The sequence below is a fragment of the Centruroides vittatus genome, unplaced genomic scaffold (genome assembly GCF_030686945.1).
Source record: "Centruroides vittatus isolate TY-2023 unplaced genomic scaffold, ASM3068694v2 contig_341, whole genome shotgun sequence".
Classification (NCBI taxonomy): domain Eukaryota; kingdom Metazoa; phylum Arthropoda; class Arachnida; order Scorpiones; family Buthidae; genus Centruroides; species Centruroides vittatus.
This window is the reverse complement of record NW_027122166.1, coordinates 13,151-37,007: the sequence shown is the minus strand read 5'-3', so window position 1 is coordinate 37,007 and position 23,857 is coordinate 13,151. Positions and strand designations below refer to the sequence as shown.

The 23,857-nt window shown below is 31.2% G+C and overlaps 1 protein-coding gene across 1 annotated transcript; it reads left to right on the top strand.

Annotated features, from left to right (window-relative positions):
* The first annotated feature begins 21,700 nt into the window (after nucleotides 1-21,700).
* On the top strand, nucleotides 21,701-23,064 carry LOC136974077 (putative nuclease HARBI1). The gene is made up of 3 exons (XM_067268856.1): nucleotides 21,701-22,323; nucleotides 22,527-22,884; nucleotides 22,994-23,064. Exons 1-2 carry the CDS (start codon nucleotides 21,898-21,900, stop codon nucleotides 22,845-22,847), a joined length of 747 nt encoding a protein of 248 aa, XP_067124957.1. The 5' UTR covers nucleotides 21,701-21,897; the 3' UTR covers nucleotides 22,848-22,884; nucleotides 22,994-23,064.
* The last annotated feature ends 793 nt before the right edge of the window (nucleotides 23,065-23,857 follow it).

Below are 23,857 nucleotides of genomic sequence, written 5' to 3'. Positions count from 1 at the left end.
AAACACGAAAACGTGTACGTAGGACGTTCAGCGCCGCTTTCCTGTAAGCCTGGAAGTTTGACAATGGTGTTCGGAAAGTCAGTGGAATCATGCTCGACATTCCAAACGCCATTGTGAAACTTCCAGACTTACAGGAAAGCGGCGCCCAACGTCCGACGTACACGTTTTCGCGTTTAAAACTTCGGCCTCAACCTCACTAATAACTCATAGGTTGACGTTTCATATAAATATCAAACAGTAGCACACATATTTCATAATGTATAATGTTTGGTTTCTAAGAATATCTATTTGAACGTGGAATAAAATTAATGTTGTTTACTGAATTTATACACTGGTTTCGTGTCTACTATTGAAAATAAAATAATGCACATTATATCGCTTACTTCGTAATAACTTATAAAAAATAAACACGCTTTTAATGTAATTAAAAAATTAAATTAAATTTTTTTTAGTAATTAGTAAATGAGTAACCGAATTGTCAACCTACGCAATTTAATCGACAGTTGTATAATCTTTTCCAACAGAAGTTAAAAATTGTGTGCAGCGCCATCTGTTATGAGATTTTGTTTTTCTTTTTCGGCTGTTATATAAAACAGAGAGAAAGTATGTCGATCGATGAAAAAATGACCTGTGAAGATTTGTACATTTTTGGACTTAAAACACCGTTAAACATTGAGAAATGCAAAAAATTCGGGGTAATTCCTGTATGTATGGATATTAGTGTGTGGGGAATTTTCTTTACCCCCCTTGAAGTTTAATAATTCCTGTGTTTTTGTCGAAAATTTCTAAAATTTTTCAGGGTGATTTGTTAAAACTCAAGGAGATAGAAAGGGTCGTGTGTCATATGTTCAGTAAAGTCGAACTTAATAACGATTTTAGTCGTTATTAGCATTTGGAGTAGTTATAGAAAGTCGACCCTACCCTAAAAATTAAGCTATTTTTTCTTATAACAACTAAAAATATAGAAGATTTTTTAAATAAAATACCTTAACATCTGGCGTCACGCACAGTTTTAAATATTGCCGAGAACGTTAAGCAAGAAGTTACTGGATTGTTTTTAGTTTACTGAATTGAGACAATTAAATTTTTTAAAAAAGAATATATTAATTTGTTTTTTTACAACTGAAAAGATTTAATGATACATCTAATTAATTTTTAATTTTTAAATAACCTTTGTTTGTATATAAACGTGTCCATGCTCCAATATAACATCTTCCTTGTATTCGATTATGTTAAAAATTCTTTCCGATGAGATATTTTAATATTCGTATTCCATATTAGAAAGCTTCTTTATAAAATATACAATATTTATTAGATTTATTATTTACATTTATTCCACAAATTTTGTTTGGTTCTACTTCACATTACGTATTGGGCCATTAATGCACTAATTATCTCGCTATTTGCGTAAATTTTCATACAATGAATAATTACTTCACCTGCCTTTTTAGAGTTTACTATATCGCTAGTGTGGTATTATATTGAATATATATACGGTATGATTAAAACGGCATATTATTTTAATTATATGATGTTTCAATGTTTATAAAGTTAAATTAATTTGGCATAGAAAATTTTAATTTTTTTTATTTTAAATATAATCTTACATACTGCACACGTCATTACGTTATGCACAATAAATGAAATCTTTTTCATAATATACTTTAAAATATAGGCTAAATTTTATTTATATTTATTAATTTAACGAGATGTTTTAAATACAAATTTTACCTGATACGATTGATTAAAATATTATTTATATTTTATTTCTGCTAAAGTAAGATATAAGTATATTAAAACCTGAGGAAAAATATCATATTCGGGTTTATCACCGATAGCATCTGTAAAGAATATTTCGTATATACGGTAAATCAATTATTTGAATAATTTAATTTGTATATTTATTAATTATTTTACTGACGTAATTGAGGAATACTTACTTTTTAAAATGAAGCCTTAACTTCAATTGAATTTTTTTACTATACTGGTACGTTCACTATTATCTGCATCATTTTACGAAATTGGGTTCTGTTAGTAAAAGGCACATTTTTATAATTATAAACATCTTTTATTACTTTTAAGGTAATAATTTTTTATTTTATTTATGATAAAGGTGACTACTATCGTTTGCTACAGTAACGTGCTTACAAACGATGAGAAAAATGGCAATTGTAAACAGTAAACATTTATAAAATTATTTCTATTAAACATATTAACTTATTTATTATTATTCTATTTTTAATATTTTATTATTAATATACTTGATAGCTATTAATTTGCTATTATTCCAAAGGACTTATTGGCTATACTAGTTGAAGACATTATTGTGACATTATTGACGGTTTACGGGCCGAATTTTTAGAGATTTGTAACTATTGACTTGGTTTTTCGAGAACTTATTGTAAACATCCGCCGATAGAAAAACTAGTGAATAATACGGCTCGGATGTCACCTCGGTTGTCAACATGCATATCGGAAATTTGACGGATTGTTGCAAAAGACTATCGGTCCATTATGAAACGACGTGGCGAAAATTGTAAGTCATCGCGCACCTGCGACTTGGAATTAGGGAATTCGATTCCAGACCTTATTTCTAATCCCGGGATTTCGGTATTATACTTAGTCAATCCCGGGATTCCGGGATTATTTCGGTATTGAGGGTTAATAAAAATTAAAAAATAAGAAAATCTTACAGAAATCAGCTCTTTAATCAACAAAATCAAAATTTAGACAAAAATCAACGTATTTTACGGTATACACCTAGCTAATCTAATCACTCTAACTAATCAGACTTAGAGTCAGACTAACCAGAGTTAAAATCACTCAGTCTTCATGTTAAAGTTATTCTTTTTCAAGCATCAGTGAGATCTCTTTAAACTTACAAAAATTGAAAAACCTTTATGTAACAAACTATGCAAATAAACGTTGAAAATTAACAAAAATCTCTCTTAACATCGACTAAATAGACGACTTTCATGTAAAGTAAGTAGGTAGTAAAGTAAGTTTCTTAGCAAGAAGTATTTAATAATAATATTAATCAGTCACATTTTTCTTAAATATAAAGAAAAGTAATCTAATAGGAACATTCTAATTTGAATTGCGAAAATATGATCTGAGAAATAACAACGCATCCAGTGTCTCATCACCAAGTCTGCTTCTCAATTTGTTGCACATATATATGTGCTGATATATGCTGTTGTGCATATATGCTCTGTCACACATATATACACACGTGTGACAGAGCTGTGGACTGTACATCAATGCTAGATAACATAAACACACCTGACACGTGTTACAATTTTGTTTAATCGACTACAGAGTGTATTCGATCCTTAGAAGCTCTAAATTTTAATACACTCAAACCTGTTTTTGTGCGGTCTGTTTTTGTGCGATTTTTTATACGTGCAATGTGTTTTGTGCAATTATTTTTGTGCAGTATACCAATTTGATTGAAATTCATATACCGCACACAAAACAAATCGCACAAATAAAAAATCGCACAAAAATAGACCGCACAAAAACAGGTTTGAGTGTATAGATGAGTTCTTGAGCATATTATTTATGTTCATTATTCAATTTAAATTGGATGCAACAACCAGACGCTGGTGGGAGCGCTCACTTAAAGGTGATGATATTCCTCCATTGAATGACTTATTAGAATTTTTGAAGGGTCATGTTAGAACCCTACAGCCAACCAAAAGTGCCCTCGACTATGCCAGAAAATAGATTGGCGCCCGCGAAAATTCAAAAATACAAAAATGAAGTATATTACCAGGTAACCCAGTGAAAACTGCTTGCCTATCATTTTAGTTCAAAATACAAGAAGTTTTATATTAAAATGATAGGCAAGCAATTCTGTTAAGAGCACTGGCACTGAACGTTTCGCTTCATGCAGTCTATTTGGCAACTTTTTTTAAAATGATGTCAATCCCGAAAATCTCGGAATCAGGAAAACTTAATTCCGAAAATTTTGGGACTAAAAAGTGGTCGGGATCCCGGGATCCTGATTTTCGGGATCCTGGGATCAAATTCTCTACTTGAAATGTAAACAACGGACTCATTTCCCACGCTAATGTCATAAAAGCACGGGCAACCGGAAGCTCGACACGATTCGTCTCAGGAAGTTATGTCTGAATTAGTGTCCATCTTGGTCTCCCGGAATGACGGCAGAAGACATTCAGGACTTACGTTACTTCCGTAGGAAGATCGATCGTCACATACAGCTCTCCAAGTCCTTTGAGAGGTATTTGCTAGCTCAAATTGGGAACTCTCTCTCCGCGGGACATAGAAATTAGGCACGCGATATAGCGTAGAGACTAGTCGCCAGTCTTGGTGAATATTATATATTGTAATCACTATTTAACCGCATGTAACCTTTGAATTTGTATTACACGCCTGTAAATTAGCTTTAATAAATTCTTTGTTTATTGTTAAACCTGTCAACCTGTCTATATATTTTCGGAAAGACACCTGTCGACTTACCGACGCGCTCCCCACTCGTTTTTGCCCTCCTAGCCATCCGAAACGACAACGTAAATGGTCTTTGCAGACTATTGCCGAGTAAGTGATTCCTAGGGACAACCCCTAGAGCCCGCGGTTTCTCACATTATTAAGTAATTGAATGATGAAAAAAAAATAGAAAGAAATTATTTTAAAAATTGATAACACAAGTAAAAAACAAAATAATATAATAAATAAATAAATATATATATATATATATTTATTAATAACGTTAAAACAACAAGACAATTTTTAAGTACACATGAACGGTCTTTTATTGTGACATCGCCGCAATGTCAGACTGCAGTTTTTCGTCACAAAGCTCTCAGTTTTAGTAGTGTGTTGCCCCTGTACATCATACATTTCTTGTCAAAAAATAAATTCTTGCCTGTCATAGAAATCAAACTCCGTACAGAAGAAAATTTTTAATTAAAATAACTTGACTTCCGGTCCAGAACTGACATTTGTATATAGTTAATCGGAGCCTCCTACCCCTAAGCTTTTTATATCTGGTCTCGACTTTCGAAATTGAGAGACGACAAACAGACAGGCACACAGACCGACAGACTGACGACAGTGGGAATTTATAGGTCTACAACTTTCTCAAATTGCAGCCCAATTAAAACAAAACTTGTAAAAATGAAATACCAGAAAAGTTATACACAAATTATGTAATACTAATTCAAAATGTATATAAAAAATAATTGATACTCTTACAAAAAAAAATTACAAGTATGTGTATTATAATAAACATACTTGTAATTTTTATATAATAAACATACGTATAATAAACAATATAATATTTATTAAAAAATATTATATAATGTATAATATTTTTATAAATATTAAAAACGAAATAAATAATAAGCAAAAATTAAATCAAAATTCGAGAAAAATATAACATAATAAAAATATTTACTTTGAATTTGAAAAAATCTTTAAATATTATAATATACATTTAATACAAGAACAGACAGAATTAATGGAAAGACAAATAGTGAAAAATGAAAAGAATAAATATTAAGTAGAAAATAATCAGAATAAAGATAATGTACACAAATTACTATGTATGTGTGTCCCGAAGAATATAGCCTATATTGGAAAAACAAATAAGATGTTACGAAAAATATTAAAAGAATGTATACAATCCATTAAATATAATTATGTGAATTATGCTACAGCTGAGCATTGTAACTCCCAAGAAAGCGAGATTAATATAAAGCAAAAATATTATAGAAGACGAAGGAATAAAATTGCATTCAATATGGCCACCGATTTTGAACACAACATTTAAATATTTGCATGCTAAAGAGGTAATGCCAATAAACAATCAAAATCGAAATTTAAATATAATTTTTAAAATACAACTATACACTATAACATACTCAAACATTTAAAAAGTTATAGAAAGTTAATTGTGTAATATAAATTATTTAATGTAAAAATGTACTTACGGAAGTGAAAAATATTTTTTAATGTATTGTAAGTATGAATTTTACTTATAATTTTAAATCTTCGTTCAAGAAGTTTAATGTATGTTGAAAAACAATTTTAATTTGTATAGTAAATTTAAGGTAAAGTATAAACAATTTTTACGTTTAAACAGAAAAAAAGCAATTGATAAAGAGTATGAACTTACTCTTTTTATAATTTCATAGCTAGGAGGTAGTTTATTCTTATCTAAAGTATTGATTTCGTAACTGTTTTTACTATCTTAAAAATTTAATATAACAATATTTAACTAAACAATAACATTAAATACCCGATACATTCTAACCTACACGCCATCAATGCCCGTAAGATATCGGGCTAGATAAAGGCTATAATATTATTTTAATTATGAAATAATTTGGTACTAGAGTGAGGCGTTAGGCGCCATCTCTCATTAACATTAATAATTACAATTTAATTAAATAATTCAGAAATATTCGGGCCGGAGCAGGACTCGAACCCACAATTCCTGCTTATCGTGCAGACGCGTTGCCATTAATTCATTCATTCATTTAGATTTATTAATGTAACAAGGTTACATGACCTGATGTCGCAAATGCATATTCAGATATTATAATACAATATGTTTGTTAGTCGGTTTTACAGACATAAAATAATAGTACAGTATCGTTGTAAAATTGCAGGTATATGTTTTGTTTTACATGACAATTCTTGATAATTAAGTACACATGTTGATTTACAAACGTAGATAGTAATAACATGGATAATACTAGGTACAGTACTAACAGCAATTGGTTGACACATAGAAGTTAGCAAGTCTTTTTACAAGAAGAGTATTACAGATGTTTTACATGCCGTTTCACATATACAAAGTATAATTAGAACATACCGTTACAAAGTATAACAATAATGTTACAACAGCTGTAAAACAATTAACAATAAAGCATAAATGCTAATATGTAATACTATACTAACAATTAAAAAACAAACAATCCGATATTGATACGTATGTATCAATCTCAAATCATCCAATCCTCAACTGTCAATATTATTAATATTAATATATTTTTAATTTTTAATTGTTGAATTTCGTCCTCAGGCAATTTTTACTTAATCAATCAAAGAAGACACAGTCACAGTCTTTTTACCCGGCGGTCTAGCAGCCTCAAAGAAAAGGTCCGGCGTCGAAGGGTGTTCTGGAATACGTCATATGAAATAAATGGTGGATTCAGAAATATTTTTGGACAGACTGTCTTCTTTGATTGATATTTTTAATTGTTAATATCTCATACAGGAGATTGATACGTAAGAAAGAAGAGTAACACATATGAGACTATTACTGTGAACTTTTCATAAGTCCATGGGTATCATCAGTACCATTATAGTCTGTGAGTGAGAAGCGCCTCAAAAGTTCGAGGGTGTCTCTAAACACCACAAAATAAGTAAGTGAGTTGTACCACTCTAAAGTCTATGGGTATCCTCAACACCACAAAAGTCCGTGGGTGAGAAGAGCTGCAAAAGTTCGAGGGTGTCCTTAAACACCATAAAAGTCCATAAGTGAGTTGTACCACTTGAAAGTCCATTGGATGTCCCTCAGCACCACAAAAGTCCTTGAATGAATTGACATAAAGAAAGTGAAACCAAAAGTTGCAAAGCTGCACAGGAAATTGTAGGTCAAAACGTGCCATCAACAAGCAGGGGTGATGTTGTATGAAACAACATTCCACCAGAAATACATCAGTGAAAGAGAAGGATTTTATCAGTAAGAAAACTCGATGGATTGCAGTAACGTGAAAATATTTTTCAATTAATTGGAGAAGAAAATCATGAGATTCTTTGTCTACTGTAAGCACATGGGCTACACAGGGCCAAGAAAGATTTTTGCTAATCATGTGAGTCCGTATATTGTTTCTTTCACATTCAGTTGTAATACAATCAAATATATAATGAAGACTGCCATCAGTTGTATTGCAAACAGGACAAAGGTTATTATTTTATGTTTTAAAGCGAGTTAAATATGAGTTAAAACGCCCGTGACCAGTATAAAATTGAACAGTTCGGTAATTAACAACAATCCAAGTATTATATATAAGTTTAAAAATCTCAGGAAAAAATAGTTTGGTAAGAGACGTGTTAGCATTCCAGAAGCATTTCATTCCATAGTACCCTTTTTAACTCATTAGTAGAGATTTTATTATAACTAACTTAATAGCAATGTTTTCATCACCAGCCGCCAACCTGGCAAGTTGGTCGGCCCGATCATTCCCCTGTCAGCGCTATGTGAGCATATCCAACTGAAGTAGTATTCGTTGTCGGAGTCAATTAATGTTCGTAGAATGGTAAAGGCTAGAGGATGAATAGACTCTTTCCTGAGCATTGTAAGTGATGAAAGAGAATGTTACTATCGCAATTCTAGCATTATTGACGACACCTTCACACCAATCAATAGCCTTCAAAATTGCAAAAATCTCGGCCTGTAAAACATTAAAAAAAGCTCCAAGGCGGAAAACATTATAATAAATGTCAACATCATTACGGTAGGCTACGAAGCTAGCCCCGACTTGATTTGCACATTTTGAGCCATTCGTGTACCTGTACATGATAATACGCAGTTTGTAGGAGAGATTTCGTTAAACCTGGACTTAGTATAGGGGCTTAAAGTATATTCGAATGGTATGTTTTCTTCCCAAGATTCTGCGTCAAAGACATTTGACCGTGTGGCAAGATGGAAGCCACATTTAATTTTCCATATCCTCTGCACATGAGTGATGTATTTATCAATTGGTGGTTTATGAGCAAGTACTTGCAGACTTGCAGTTGGGGTGGTCCTGTATGCTTTTGTAATTAACAGTAATGCTCGTCGCTGAGCCGAGATTAATTTCCACCGTGGGTGCACTTTCTCTACTGCTGCACCCGAAGTACCACAACCGTATGTAAGTACAAGTATAAAGATACTATCGTATATTGCGCTTATGGCCATGCCACCAAGGCCCCAAGTCGATCTGGCCACTTTGGCAAACTCATGCATAATGACACGTTGCCAGTTACACTACCCGGACCTCAGTCTAGTCTCCTCTTCCAACATATATAAGCTTACATTATAACCATTGACGGTTATTACAAGGCTGGCTGGGGACATCTGGGTAGCGTAACTGGCAACGCGTCTGCACGATAAACAAGAGTTGTGGGTTCGTATCCTGCTCCGGGTCGACTTTTTTTTTCCAATATTTCTAAATTATTTAATTAAATTATAATTATTAATGTTAATAACAGATGGCGCCTAACGCCTCACTCTAGTACCAAATTATTTCATAATTAAAATATTATAGCCTTTATCTAGCCCGATATCTTAAGGCATTCAATATTTAACAATTTCTATAATTTGTTATTGATATAATTTATATATACTTTTACAAAATTTGGAGCAACTCCCGAATAATCACCCGAAATATCGTTATAATCTTCATCATCTCAAAGAATATCATCACTGGAACCAGAAATGTCCTGAAAACCGTTACGGTTTATCACATATTTAATTGGCTTGTACTGGTAACTTTAGAAATGTAAATAATTATCAAGATATATATAACTTTCTTCATCGCCCAGTTGTTAAATTTTGTACACGGTTGAATTCTTTCTTAAGTAACATGATTTATATATGAGTATGATTTAACATTATATCAGAATTTAATTTAGAACTCGACAAACAAACTCCCTTCTTTAATTTTTTGTTGGTTTGATAAGATAAAATTTAGTTATTTTTATAAAAATAATTAATATTATTGGTGTGGAAATTATTCATTTTACATCGGTAATTATCACCCTTTTAATTATATAAACTTTTAATCTCTTTATGAGGTAACCTGAATCGAATTCAGGCAAGCAACACACTAGGAATTAAGTTTGGGCGGTCTGTCCCAAAAATGCAGACTCCCCTCACTACCCAGTTGTTCCAAATGTAGGCCTGTCGAAATCCCAAATTGTATAAAAGTTATTCTTAGCGTCCAGATAGCAAAAAGAGTTAATTGAGTATTTTCAATTTAAAGAAGAAAGTAAGTAATTATTACTGATATTAGTTTATAATCACTTTTATCTAACTAAAAATTATATTTATATTTAATTTCTTAGATTGATATTGTATATGTATTTAATAATTTATTGTAAAAATGTTTTTCCTATCAGAATACTACTCATCATCACTGTTTTTTCATGTTACATTTTACAAGTATTTGTTGGCTTGGTATGTTTGTATATGTATCTCAATGTATTTTGTAAAATAAATAGACATAGCAAATAAAATTAAATATTTATCACCTTTAATTTTGTATTTTGTAATTATTTATATTCTTTACACAAATAATTCTGTGAAATTATTTCGCAAAATTTTCAATATTCTACAATATAAACAAATAAAAGTATGCAATGATGGCTTACACGTAAGTGTAACTTGTATGTGGGCTTATACATACAGATATATACTTATAGAGGCATTTAAATTTACATAAAAAGGCGTTTAAATACGCAACAAAACCGAAATCACAAAGGCACAATGAAAGGGTGTTCTTTCACATCATCTTCTCATTGTGCCTTTGTGGTTTCGGTTTTGTTGCGTATTATGAAATGTTTCATTTCTATTTTTACACATCTGAAACACAAATAACTTTTCCTGCTTTTTTGTCACCATATTAGAATTTTTTTCTTTCATTTAAAGTGGTTCCTTGCAGGCACTCTTTTGTGACAATACTATTAAAGTGTGCGGTGCCACCTGTCAATCAGATTTCTGGTTGGAATTGTTTCTGACCGTCCTATATTGCCTAATCAATTCACCTGATACATGGACGTCATGATTCTTCAGCAATCACCTACAATAGTTGTTGTTCAGATACATTGCAGATATCTTTATAAAATAATGGTAATGTCTTTTAGGTGCTTAATGCATCTTAGAGACATTACAATTATTTTCCCAAGATAGGTAAAATAGTAACAAGTTTATCTAAACCGATAATTTAGTTAACAATTTTAGCCGTAGATGGAAAATGAAAAGTGGAAATTTATTGTTTTTACTATTGTTTTAAAAACGAACTTTCTGTGGTTATTTCTAAGTTCTTAGTCTATTCAACGAGGAATAGCAAATAAACAGCGACGCTATATGTTCGGATTCTTCAACAATTCCAGCAAGAACAGAAAAAAATTAAATAGAAAAACTTGTGAAACAGTAAAAAAAAGAAAAAAAAGGGTTTTCCTCTTGATCATGACAAAATAATGCGCAAAAACTTCATTTCATAAAGTAATAGCATAAATTCATGTAATTATAAACAATTAATTATATTCGCGAATGTAAGATCCAATATCACTTACATCCACTTGTGAGTATGTATGGCATTACAAGCAGAGACTTTGTTTTTATATAAAACAGTAATATTAATTTCCTATCTATATATATAATCGAGACGAGTTGATAATAATAATAATAAATCAGCGCAGAGCCCAAACAGTTCGAAGTTGAAAGTTGAAATTTGGTACATAGTTAGGGTACGTCACGAGAACGCACACTAAGAAGGAGTTTTTCGAAATTCCTCCCCACGGGGGAGAGAGACAGGATTAAATCTTAACACTTCCATCAACAATGGAAGTGTTAAGAGAAAGCGACAGGCAAAACGCAGATGCAGTTTTTTTTCGTTTTTGTGGGAAATCGAACATATTTTTAGACCCATCTAAAAATTCTCTAATTAGTCTGGAAACAGGCTGACCCAATTCTCCCATTCTGTGAAAATGGGTACGGTTGACTATAACGTAATACGTATAATGTAATCTTCGCTATCGTTACTTTTGCCCGATCGATGCCGGGCCTACCTGCTAGTTTTAAAATATTTCACATAATATTCACTCTAGCAATTTTGGGAATGTTAAAATTTCTGTAGAGCATTAATAGGAACTCCTTATTACTTTATAAAGATATTACCTAATTACTGTTCCATTATGCATAAATTGCACATAACCAATTACGAAACAATAATTATATATTAATTAGTGCATTAGTAATTGTTCTTAACATTCCTGATTATAATATCATGAGGTACTAGTACACCTTCAGCCATATATTAAATTATAATACATTATGTATAACGTTCCACTAGTTAAATAGTTGTTATTATAATGACACAAATTAAATTTCCATTCTCTTACATGAATATTTTTATGAGAGATAATATTAGAATATATTAGTTTTGGATAGCCTCATCTTTATTAATCGTTAGGAAATCACAGTATACGTAGACAAGTCAGTAAACAATATATTAACAATATTACTTTGTTAACCAGGCAAGGAAGTAACTAACAGGGAAACTTGTGGGTCGTATATTCGAATATCTTATTATTTTCAGTTTAAAATAGTCTGTGAAATAACAGTAATTACCATTTGTCTCTCGGCTTAGATCACAATATTTGTAAAAATAACAATGATGCAGGAGTCCGATCTTTTCGAGTATTGTTGTTTCGAATATCAAACTAAATCCAATTTAAAACTTCTAAGACTCTTCGGTGTAATCAACCCTTTACTAAATTCAAAAAGAATAAATTTCCTTGATAGAGCTTACCATTCTTTTATAAGAACAGTATTTGCTTATAGTAACATAAATATATTGTTATTTCTGATACTTGAAAGAGAAAATCGGATCTACTTTACAGGAAATATCGTTGAATTATTCGGTGAAGATTTTAAAATATGTTGCTTTATCATTCTTGCTTTTACAATATTTATTTATTTAGCTTACGAGTTGTTTCACCGTCAAAAGTTCGTCGTTGGTTTGCATGAAATTCATTTGAAATTATTCAGAGTAATACAAACCAATAATTCAGAAATATTTAATCTTCAGCATAAAATTAGAAAATTCTCATGCATGTCTTTGATATTTTTTTACATGATCTATTTCTGTGCACTGGAATTAGCATTTTCTTCAATTGTAACTGGTAAAAATACTCATATCGTAATATTTCATTTAAGTATAACACTGCTAGAAATTATGTTTAGAATTGGATTTTTGCTTATTTTAACTGTGATTCTTCTTGATGTTTATATTCTTGTAGAAAACGAGTTGACAAGTTTATATATGAAAGTAGAGAGTAGATTAGTTGATAAAAAAGCAGTTGATATTCATACAATTATCAATAGACACGTTGATTTATGTGATATTTTGCAAGATTTTGATAAAATTGATACAGATATTTTCGGTTTATATTATTTGTTTCAATTAATTATGACTGCACTTTGTATGTATGTGGGAATTTTTGGTAAAGGAAATGAAATTATTAAGTGTCTCTTTTTATTTATTGGAATATTCTCTTTATTAATTTTCTCAATTTTAGTTATATTCGCCAAAACCTTATCGAAATCAGTAAGCTTTTAGTTCAATTTTTATTAAAATTAAATTTTTATGACATTCCATCAGATTAAATAATACTGTAAAATATTGCAGATATATAGAATTTGTCCATCATTAGAACGAATTTTCTTTCAAGTAAAGAACTTAAATGATCGGCTAAAGGTAATTCCAATATAATTAAAAATAAATAAATTTAACGAAATATTATAAAGTTTCTTTACAATTAATATCTCTTATCTTAATAATTTTATTTTTTAAAGTAATTAATCGTTTGCTTGAAGATCTTCACTTGTACAAATTTATGTAACAGAGAAGAATGTATTTATCGAAAAACTCGCTTTAATTAAATATAAGTTCAGCATTTAAAGATGTTCTGTTTAATAAAAGAAAATAATTAATTTGCTCTTATTTAGCAATGTATTAAACCAATTCAACTAAATATCATATGAATGGTTAAAATTAAATACAAAATTTACTTATATGTCACATTCGTACTAGTATAGACCGTATTTTTACATTGAATCTGTTACATGAAAATACATCATGCGTGCCTTTGATTAAATGAAAATTGTTGTATTTCAGGTAATTTCTTATAGGAAGAGATTAGGAAAAATTACACTTGGAATCACAATTGCTGAAATATACGTCATCTCGCCTAAAAGCATTCCTAGGGTAGGTAAATTATGTGTTAACTATCAAATTTACTTGTTTCTTGAGCTAAAAATTATTGATTTTATCATCATACTCCATCCAAATTCAGATAAGATTTTTCGTTATATCGTTATTTTCATGAACTTGCAGGTAAAGATTTTCTGAACTATTTAGTTTTATTCTAAACAATACTATTGTTACGAAAAACTGCGAAAGTTGTATACTACACCAACATTTTGGAATAATATATAGCTTAGTATCTATTTTAGAATTTATGTAATACTAATACACACTTTGTTTGTGATCGGTTTAACAATAAAGATTTGTATAAATAACAAACCAACAAGAATTGAATTATTTATTAAGAATTTTTAAAAAACGAGCGTAAAGTTGTTTTTCTAGTACAAGTAAATCATTTGAACATTGAATTTATTAATTCTGTCTTAAAACAACTTCGTTCGTTAAAAAAACAAAAAAAAGACTTTTCTAAGATTTTAACATTTTTAGACTCAAGACGCCTTGAAACGTCAAAAAAATGCAAAAAACTTAGGGGGTAATTTCCGTATTTATAAATGTTAATGTGTGTGTATTTGTAGCACTATTTTGTGTGCTCTATTATAAGCTTAATATCTCCTAGGCATTTTGTCTAAAATTTTGTTGAAAACTTTGCTTATTCGGGGAATTGATACTGTTAAAATTTGACGGTTAAAGCTCGCCGGAGTGGAGAGATAGAATCTTGTGTGTATATCTCTAGTAAGATTGGACTCTAATTACGATATTATTCGTTATTAGCAATTAGAATTTTTATTATAAAATCCATCCCTATCCTCAAATTGAGCTATTTGCCGTTTTATAATAGTTAAAAATACGAGAAGATTTTTAAATAAAATATGATAACAGATGGCACTACAATATGTTGCTGGAAAAGTTAAGTAACTCGTTGTGAATTTTTACAAAATCTGTAATGACACACGAAGAAAAGTTCATGAATGTGCCTTGAATTCAGTTATTCAAGAACTCAAATTCGAATTGTACATTAACAGTTCGGAATTTTTCTATTTTCCATTAAAGTATAAAATATGAACATAAATATAAATACTACTTTTCACCACAATATTAGCCACATCGGTTGATTATTTTGTAGTTAAGCTCTTTTTTGTTTGTTTTCTGAAAGTTATAAAAGCTGTAACTAAGATATTATATAATGTTAGTGAAATAAACTACAATTTTGTTATTATTTTATTATATGCGAGAACTGTTTTGACTTTATCAACAATGCATGTGTTATAATGTCTTGTGTAAAAGTTTGAACAATTATGACACATTTCGTAATGAAAATCATTGAAAACTTTGTAACTTATTTATTTATTTATAATACGTCATGATGATTTGTCTTTTTAATAGTTAAGTTATATCGAGCAGAATTATAGCTTTCCTAATAACAACTAAAACTGTAGCCATAAATATTTAAATACATTTTTGAAAGTATTGAAATATTAACAGTTTAAGAAACGATGACCACTGAATGTTCTAGTTATAGGTGTTAGGCATAATAACTTCATACACATTTATAAAAAATAATAGTACTTTTAAATTAATACAAACATTAACAGAGTAAAGAAAACTTTTATACCTGTTATTAAATTAATTAAAAATAATAATAACTCTATTCTTTCATTTTTTCAGATATTGCATTCAATGTACTCATTTTTCTCCAGCATTTTGAGCATCAAACGAGGAATGAATGCGTGTGATGAAGCTTATAAACACATCATTTAAATGTTTTTTGAAGATGTATACAGTTGCAAATACACAAATTATCAAAGGTATCGAACTAAAACATAATTGAAAACATATGGATAAATCAGGAAGGTTTTATGCTTAAGGATTCGCCGAAGATATAATGGGTACACCGCCCGAAATGTGGCAATTTATCGATGTCGAATGCTCAAATTGAAAGCTATATAACTTAAAATCTCTTAATAATATTATTTAATAAAGACGTTGGTCATGATAACTGAATGGCACTGTTCGGCAATAACGAAAAATTTTTTAAATTACATAGTCTGTATTACTAAAATTAATTTATATATTTCTGATGCATAGCATTGCCGCATGACATGCAACGCTAGAAAAATGGCACTGAAGCAAGTAAATGTAGCGATTCTTGTCTCGCAAATGCCACACGAATAAATCTGTTTGAAAAATAATGAAATTACACAGACTTCACGGGAATAAATTCTGTAATGAAAAATCTTGGGTGTTACAGATTCTGCGCAGCTGAACTCATAATGAAATGCAGTGGAGTCTCACAGATGACATCCAACTTAATTCTGTCCTAGGAAAAATATTTAATTACATATTAATTGTATTTCAGTTGATAATTGAAAAATTGCTTAATCATTCCATTTAAAAACAACAAAATAAAGAAACAAACAAAAAGAAACGAATTTTTCACTACAAACCAAAGTAATGCAGCTACAAACAAACTGTACGATGGTGATGGGTCCTGTCCTTAAATTTCTTGGAAATTTTACACTCTGCCTTCAGGCGTGTTGATACTTATCAGTGGCGTGCCGTGACATTTGATGATAGGGAAGCTGTGTTTCTGTAAGAAGCCGACTTACAGGGGCAATCAATTAATTGCGCGTCAGGGCCCGTTCATGTTCGTTTGTTCGATAAGCCAGTAAAAACCGTATACTTCTTTAAATGTAATTTTAATAGATTATTTGACGTACTTAATAAATAAGAAAGTTCAATATAATTACCTCTGTTATTAGATTCAATAAATTCCCTATGGCCCCTAAATGCCAATTCTTGCTTTGAGAAAAAACATATAACATCTATTAATTTAGATATATCTATTAATCGTAATTATCTTGTTATAATTTTCAATATTTATTTTATATTGTCTACCAATGTTAAATTCTATTCCGCTTTGATTTCCAAATTGCTTCAATTTTACGAAAGAATCGTCATTCGTCATAAATTTTATCGTCAAAATGTCGAAATTTTTTTGTTGACGGTATTTATATTTAATTTAGGCATTGGTCTTTTTCTTTTAATAATGTTTTCTTTTTCATTATACGGTCTTGAACCAAAACTTTTTTAAAATAAATTTTTGAATCACTAGCCACGATGTAAGGGCTAAAATTAAAATTATAAAAAAAAGCTTATTTGATAAAACAAAATGTGTTATGAATATACATACCTAGTACAAAAAATTCTTCAATTGTATGAATATACTTTTAAAGAAACTTATAATTAAATATAACTTTGTGAAGAAACGTACATAAAAATAACAAAATATTCTTTACTTTTTAAATCTTAAAACAATCCACTTAGTGAAATAGCTCCCTACGAGTGGCTAATGAATGAAATCGGAGACGGTCCAGGTAGGTGTGTGCATGCCAAATCCCGAGGGTGCCGATACCGGTCAATGTCAAATGCCTCTTTTGTCGCATCACTAGTATATCTCAAAGGACGCCACAGGGCTGTTGTAAATTTTAAACGTTTCTCACCGTAGCTGTAAAAATCTAACTATGTTAAACTTAATAGTCATTCGTTTTCTAACTAATTCGTTTTAATACCAGGTGTACACGGAAATCAGTTTCCCACTGTACTGAGCGAGTGATTGGTTCTGTTAAGCTTTTGTTGAAGTAAAATTCTGGCTCTTTCAACAGGGTTTTATTTATGTCTCCGTTCCCTAATCTCTTAATTATTTAGTCACTTCTTAAGTAGAAATAAGTCGAAACCAGTTACTTTGTACCTGAATATCTGTAGTCTTGGGAAAACAGTGGAAAGACAAATTTTTATGACAACGGATATATAAATCGTAAATTTAAAGAAAATAAATTCTAGAGCTTTTTTTTTTGTACCATTGTATGTACTGTACGTCTCATTCATTAAATTTGGTTGTAAATGATGCTGCCAAAGTAACAGTTAATTTTTAACACTGTACTAGAATTGTACACGTTTTTTCTGCATCCCCTTACAGATGGGACATACTAAATCGTAATATCACCGGTTTAACATTGAAATCCGTAAGTAATATAAGATGGGAGAGCGGAATAAACGCAGAATAAATATATGAAATATTTTAATGGAATTTTTTTAAACTCCTGTCAACTATACAGAACTATCATAAAAACGTGCCAGTAAACTCCTATCGGTTGGGTTGTTATAAATCTAGTCTAGGGTGGGCAACCCTTTTTATAACATGGGCCAGAATAAATTTTACGTTTTTTCCGCGCCATAGTAGTTAATTGATGCCTTCTTGTGACTCGTAATTTTTTTAGTCTGCAAATATGAAATAAATAAATAAAAAGTTAATTACTACATTTATTTCTCTTATCGTTTTCGAAAATTACAAAGAATTGGAAAAATAACTATTAATTAGTTATTTTTCCAATTTAATAATCTATTAAAGATTTCGCGGGCCGGATAGAAACTTTTCGCCAGCCGTAGCTGGCCCGCGGGTTGCCCGCCGTTGATCTAGTCTGCTCGTGATTCACATAATCGGGCGAGGGTGGCCGAATATCTAGCAGGCGGCTAACAGCCCACAACCGCTCCGGGATATAAAGTCGCGTACTCTTTACGAGTGTGTCGCTTCTACCAGCTAAACCGGGTGAGGTTGGTGCACTGTAAACCGCATGTGCTAATGCCTATATAATCTGGCTGATTGGAGACTGACCCGGTTTCGACATTCCTTCCGCCACCGAATTATTCGAATATACAATAGCAATCTTATCGTTTTTTTCACATGTAGTATAGAAATTTGTAAAAGATACATAATGCAGTTATAATAAAATATTAATTTTAATTAATTCAAAGTACGTTAAAATATGAAAATTTATATTTTATAAAATTCAAGGGAAGGTCATTGGAAGGTGGAATCGGCGCTTCCATCGCTTCCAATGACGGCACGCCACTGATACTTATAGACATGCGCATTTTTTCGCGTGAAAATACGTGCGCACTGTAAAAAATTTCAATATAATGTAGCACTGGTTTATTTGGTCACGACAATGCGTCACGTGGGCGAGCCACCTAAGGGGTGCCTTTTGTGACGTTTTATATGATAAACTGGCTGTTATCTAAGTGCTAGTAAAGTGAAAAAAATCCGGAAAACACCACCTGGCCAACTCATTGGCGAGGCGCAAAACTCACAGTGTTCAGTGATTTCATCCACTCGGCTACTAATGGGCGTATGTGCCATCAATTGAGAAGTTAAATTCTTTGTAACAGACAAATATATTTAACTCTAAATTGACCATTGGTTTCACAACAATAATTTTCTTTAGGTGCGTTATGTTTCATTTGACAGTTTTTACATAATTTTAAATACAACGTTACAACTTCATATTAATATTTTTGGATTTAAGTTGCAATTCTTTAAGCATACATGTTCTTATTCCATGGCCTATTTTAATGTGAGTTTCGGATAGTACACCGAACAATTCATTATTGGTAACATAATACTGTATATTCGTTTCTCGTGGTTTTAATGGCTCAATTAACTTCTCTTCATCATTAATTTTCAAAATATCGAAACGTTTTAATCGTCTGTAATCCACAGGTTTTAGCAGAAATCACTTCAGAAAGTGTTTTAAAGTACTTTTCTTGAGAAAAATAAAAAAAGCTGTCTTCTCGTTTAACTCGCAACAAATGCGCGTAACTTTTCAAACAAAAGATCACGGTTCACTGCAGCAGCCATTCAATATAAATTAGGACAGTGATTCTCAACTTTTTTTGTCATAGTACACCTTTAATAATTTAAAAATTTGGCGGCACTCATGGTTACGGTAAGTACTGCAGGTCAACTAGTGACGTCATAACAGTGATTTTTAAGCGCTGTTGGTTAAGCCGCGTTTCTTTAAGCAGCGAGTGTAGCGAAATGACGTCACGAGCAATGTTGTCCAATTACAAACCAGTTTCAGTGTGTTCGCAGTAAAGCGCTTCTCGAGCGCTGCATAAAGAAACGCGGGGTTATTTAGATAACATTTTCTAAACGCTTTGGTAGCTACCGGCAATTACCGGTAACTACCAAGGGATACATTCTGCATTATACAAAATCATGTTAGTGAGATATGTTTTATCAGAAGATTTTATGCAAGTTTAAACCTATGCCTAGAAGTTGAAAAAGAAAACGTACACCTCTAGACAACAAAATGAGAATTTCGTTCGACAACAAAATGAGAACTTTATGCTGGTAGTTAACTATTCCTGAAACATCTTTTGGCATTATTCTGTTTACATTCAGATAAATTACGTTTAAACCAACAGCGAATTCGTGACGATGAACCAGACTGAATGTTACGTATACGAAAAGGGTGATGGAAAAGACAATTAAACAACACAGTTCGAAATCTTCACCAAATAGTTCAATTATGTTTCCTGTAAACTGTCTCCTTTGTTCTCCTCGAAAAAGGATAAACATCAATATATTAATGTTATTACAGGCAAACATCGATCTTATCATATAATGATAAAGCCTAGTTGTGAAACTTCTCGACCTTTCTACAGGAATGATTACGCCGAACAGTTTGAGAATTTCTAAGTTTATGCGTAGTTGATTATCCAAAGAAAAGCCATTACAGAATTCGGGTTCCACTTCTAAGTTCATTGGGAAATATGAAATTTCACAACTTCTTAAACAAGAAACAACTCATCAGCAAGATTAAAAATGCAATTGAACATTATTAATGTAAAATCGATTATTCCCTTAATAATGAAATATTCGAAGCATTATTTTCTGTTCCTTCAAATATCTAATTAAAGCATCTACTTGCCCATTAAGAAATGAATTAAAATTCCATACATAATTCAGTTAATTGCTAATAGCTTTATAAGAATATTAGTCGCCTGCGTTATTTCTTCAGACAAAATTTATGGTTTAGATTGATTTGATGGAATAAAACAACGCAACATAGTAATCTTCTATTACTGCTTGCCTTTCGAAAGGACATAATTAAATGATTTTAGAATTTTTCCTGAATGCCCGAGCTATTAAATATCAATCAATATCTGAAATATGTTTTAATATAAATTTATTACATAAATACTTTTAAACTATTTCCATTTTGTGGACATTAAGAGGGCTTTAATATAAAGGTTCTCCCCCCGAAAAATAATTCATTTAGACCAGCGGTTCCCAACCAGTGGTCCGCAAAAGCTAAAATATGGTCCGCGAAAGATTTAAAACTTTTATTCATTTTAAATTATTATTTCCACATTGATACAAACTGAATTTAATTTTTACTAAAAATGTTATGTTTTCTATTATAATAGTACTGTTAAAGCATGTTACTCTTGAGTTTAACGATTACTTATGTTAAAAGTTTTGATTAAAGTTTGTTTTTAGATTGACACAGTTTATTTTTCTTAAACGTTGTGGTCCCTGCTAACAACAATGAAATCAAAGTGGTCCCTGGTCAAAAAAAGGTTGGGAACCGCTGATTTAGACCAATAACTATTCTATCAGCCATGTTAAAAATTTTTGAAATTTGCTTATATAATATAATCTATACCCAAATTACCTCTAGATTTTCCCCTCATCAACACTGCGGCATCCGTAACCTTTCTACTACCACCAACCTTCTTGAGACAACTTATACTATTCTGCAAAATTTTGAGAACAAAAAATCTACCTACATAATCTATATTGACATTTCCAAGCTTTGACTCTATTATCCCTAATTTACTACTTCAGACACTAACCCCCGTATTCACCAACGCGAGTTAGAGTTAGAGTTAGGGTTAACTCTCGAGTTATTGGTAAATTGGTATTCACCAACTCCAAATCTCGAGTCAAACACAATAACCCTAACTCTAACTCTAACTCTAGAAAATCGACGAGTAGACGATAACTCTAGGTTTGACGCCTGCGCAAAGCGATCTATTTCAGGGGAAAATGGCGACATTCGACGAGGACGAAGCCGAGATGCTAGAAAATCTGAAGTATCTAGATTATATAGACCGTATGGAACGAAGAAGTCGACGGATTGTTTCTCCAAGAAGAAATAACCTCGAACAATTGGACGATTACGACTTTCTATGTCGATATCGTTTGCCAAAAGAGAGCGTAAGAAACATACTAGAACGAATTGGTCACAATTTAGTTTCTACATCATCGAGAAATTATGCGATGTCGCCGATGGAACAACTGTTGTTGGCTCTACGTTTTTATGCCACGGGAACATTTCAGTTGGTCGTAGGCGATTTAAATGACTTAAGTCAATCATCTGCTTGCAGAGCGATTAATAGAGTGAGTTTTTTAATTGCACAAATGTCAGCAGATTATATTCAGTTGCCAAAAACAGAATCTGAAAGAACGCAAGTAAGTAGGCCTAATATCCCTTTATCTTTCGAAACTATAGTAATAAAATAATTTTATATTGTTTTTTTTTACAAGTTTCTATATTAGAATCATTAATTTAAATTAATATAGTCTTTATTCATTTAATTAATACATTACTTTTCAAAGTATGAACTGTAATAAAATATAAAAATAATAGATCAAGTATATATTTATATTTTCAGATAAGTCAAGACTTTTTTCATTTGAGTGGTTTTCCATGTGTGTACGGAGCCATTGACTGCACCCACATTCCAATTCAGTCACCGGGAGGAGAAACTGCCGAATTATTTCGAAATAGAAAAGGATATTTTTCTATTAATGTTCAGACAGTTTCAGATAGCCAACTGAAAATCAGGAATATAGTAGCCAGATGGCCAGGTAGTTCTCATGATAGCACTATATTTGCCAATAGTCATCTGTGTGCTATGTTTCAAGCAGGAGACATTCCGTCGAAATATCATCTTCTTGGTGACAGTGGATATGGATGCAAGGCCTATCTTTAACACCAATATTAAATCCACAAAGTGATCAAGAAAAAAGGTAATTATTAATTTTATAATATATATTATTAAAATATATTTAATGCATAATATAGTTTTAAATGATCATATTATTTCAAAATTAATATCAATTATTTTTTCTTTGAAAGATATAACAGATGCCACATAAAAGCACGGAACACGGTGGAACGGCAATATGGTTTATGGAAACGACGCTTTCTCTTGTTTATCGGTAGGTTTACGTTGCAACCTTCAAAATGCTATGGCTGTCATAGTTGCCACTGCAGTGCTTCATAACATTGCAATTTCACATGGAAATATGACAATTCCTCAACTCTGTTTAACTCGCGTTGGTGAATACGGGGGTAAGTGATTATTTTGATTTAGATCCCGCTCTTTACTGTTGGTTAAACAATTACTATTTATCCAGACTATGTAAGATTTACATTGGTGATTTGGATTTTTTCCCTTTCTCCCCTACCTGCGGCATACTTCAAGGTTCTGTATTAAACATGCTTTTTTTCTCAGCTTTTATAGATAAATTACTAATCAATCCACACTCTAAAATAATTGCTTACGCCGACGACATTAAGATTTTATCCCTTCAGGTTATTATCAACTAGCAGGTAGGCCCGGCGTTGCTCGGGCAAAAGTAACGATAGCGAAGATTAATATTATTACGTTATAATCAGAAAAGAAAAAGAGTAATTTCATCAACAAACTAAGTTTTCTAAAGAAAGGTCGAATTTGAAAATCGAATATGTTCTAACATATTACTCTTTTTTTTTTTTTTTTCTTTTTTTCCAGCGCCCGTAAATCTTGCACGTCGCTTTCTCTTGTTCTCCATTGTTACTTAACACTTCCATTGTTACTTAACACTTTGGTACTTAAATTTGGTACCCTAACTGTGTACCAAATTTCAACTTTGAATTACTAACCGTTTGAGCTCTGCGCTGATTTTTATTATTATCAACTCGTCTCCATAATGTATAAAGAAGCCTTAATCCTGTCCC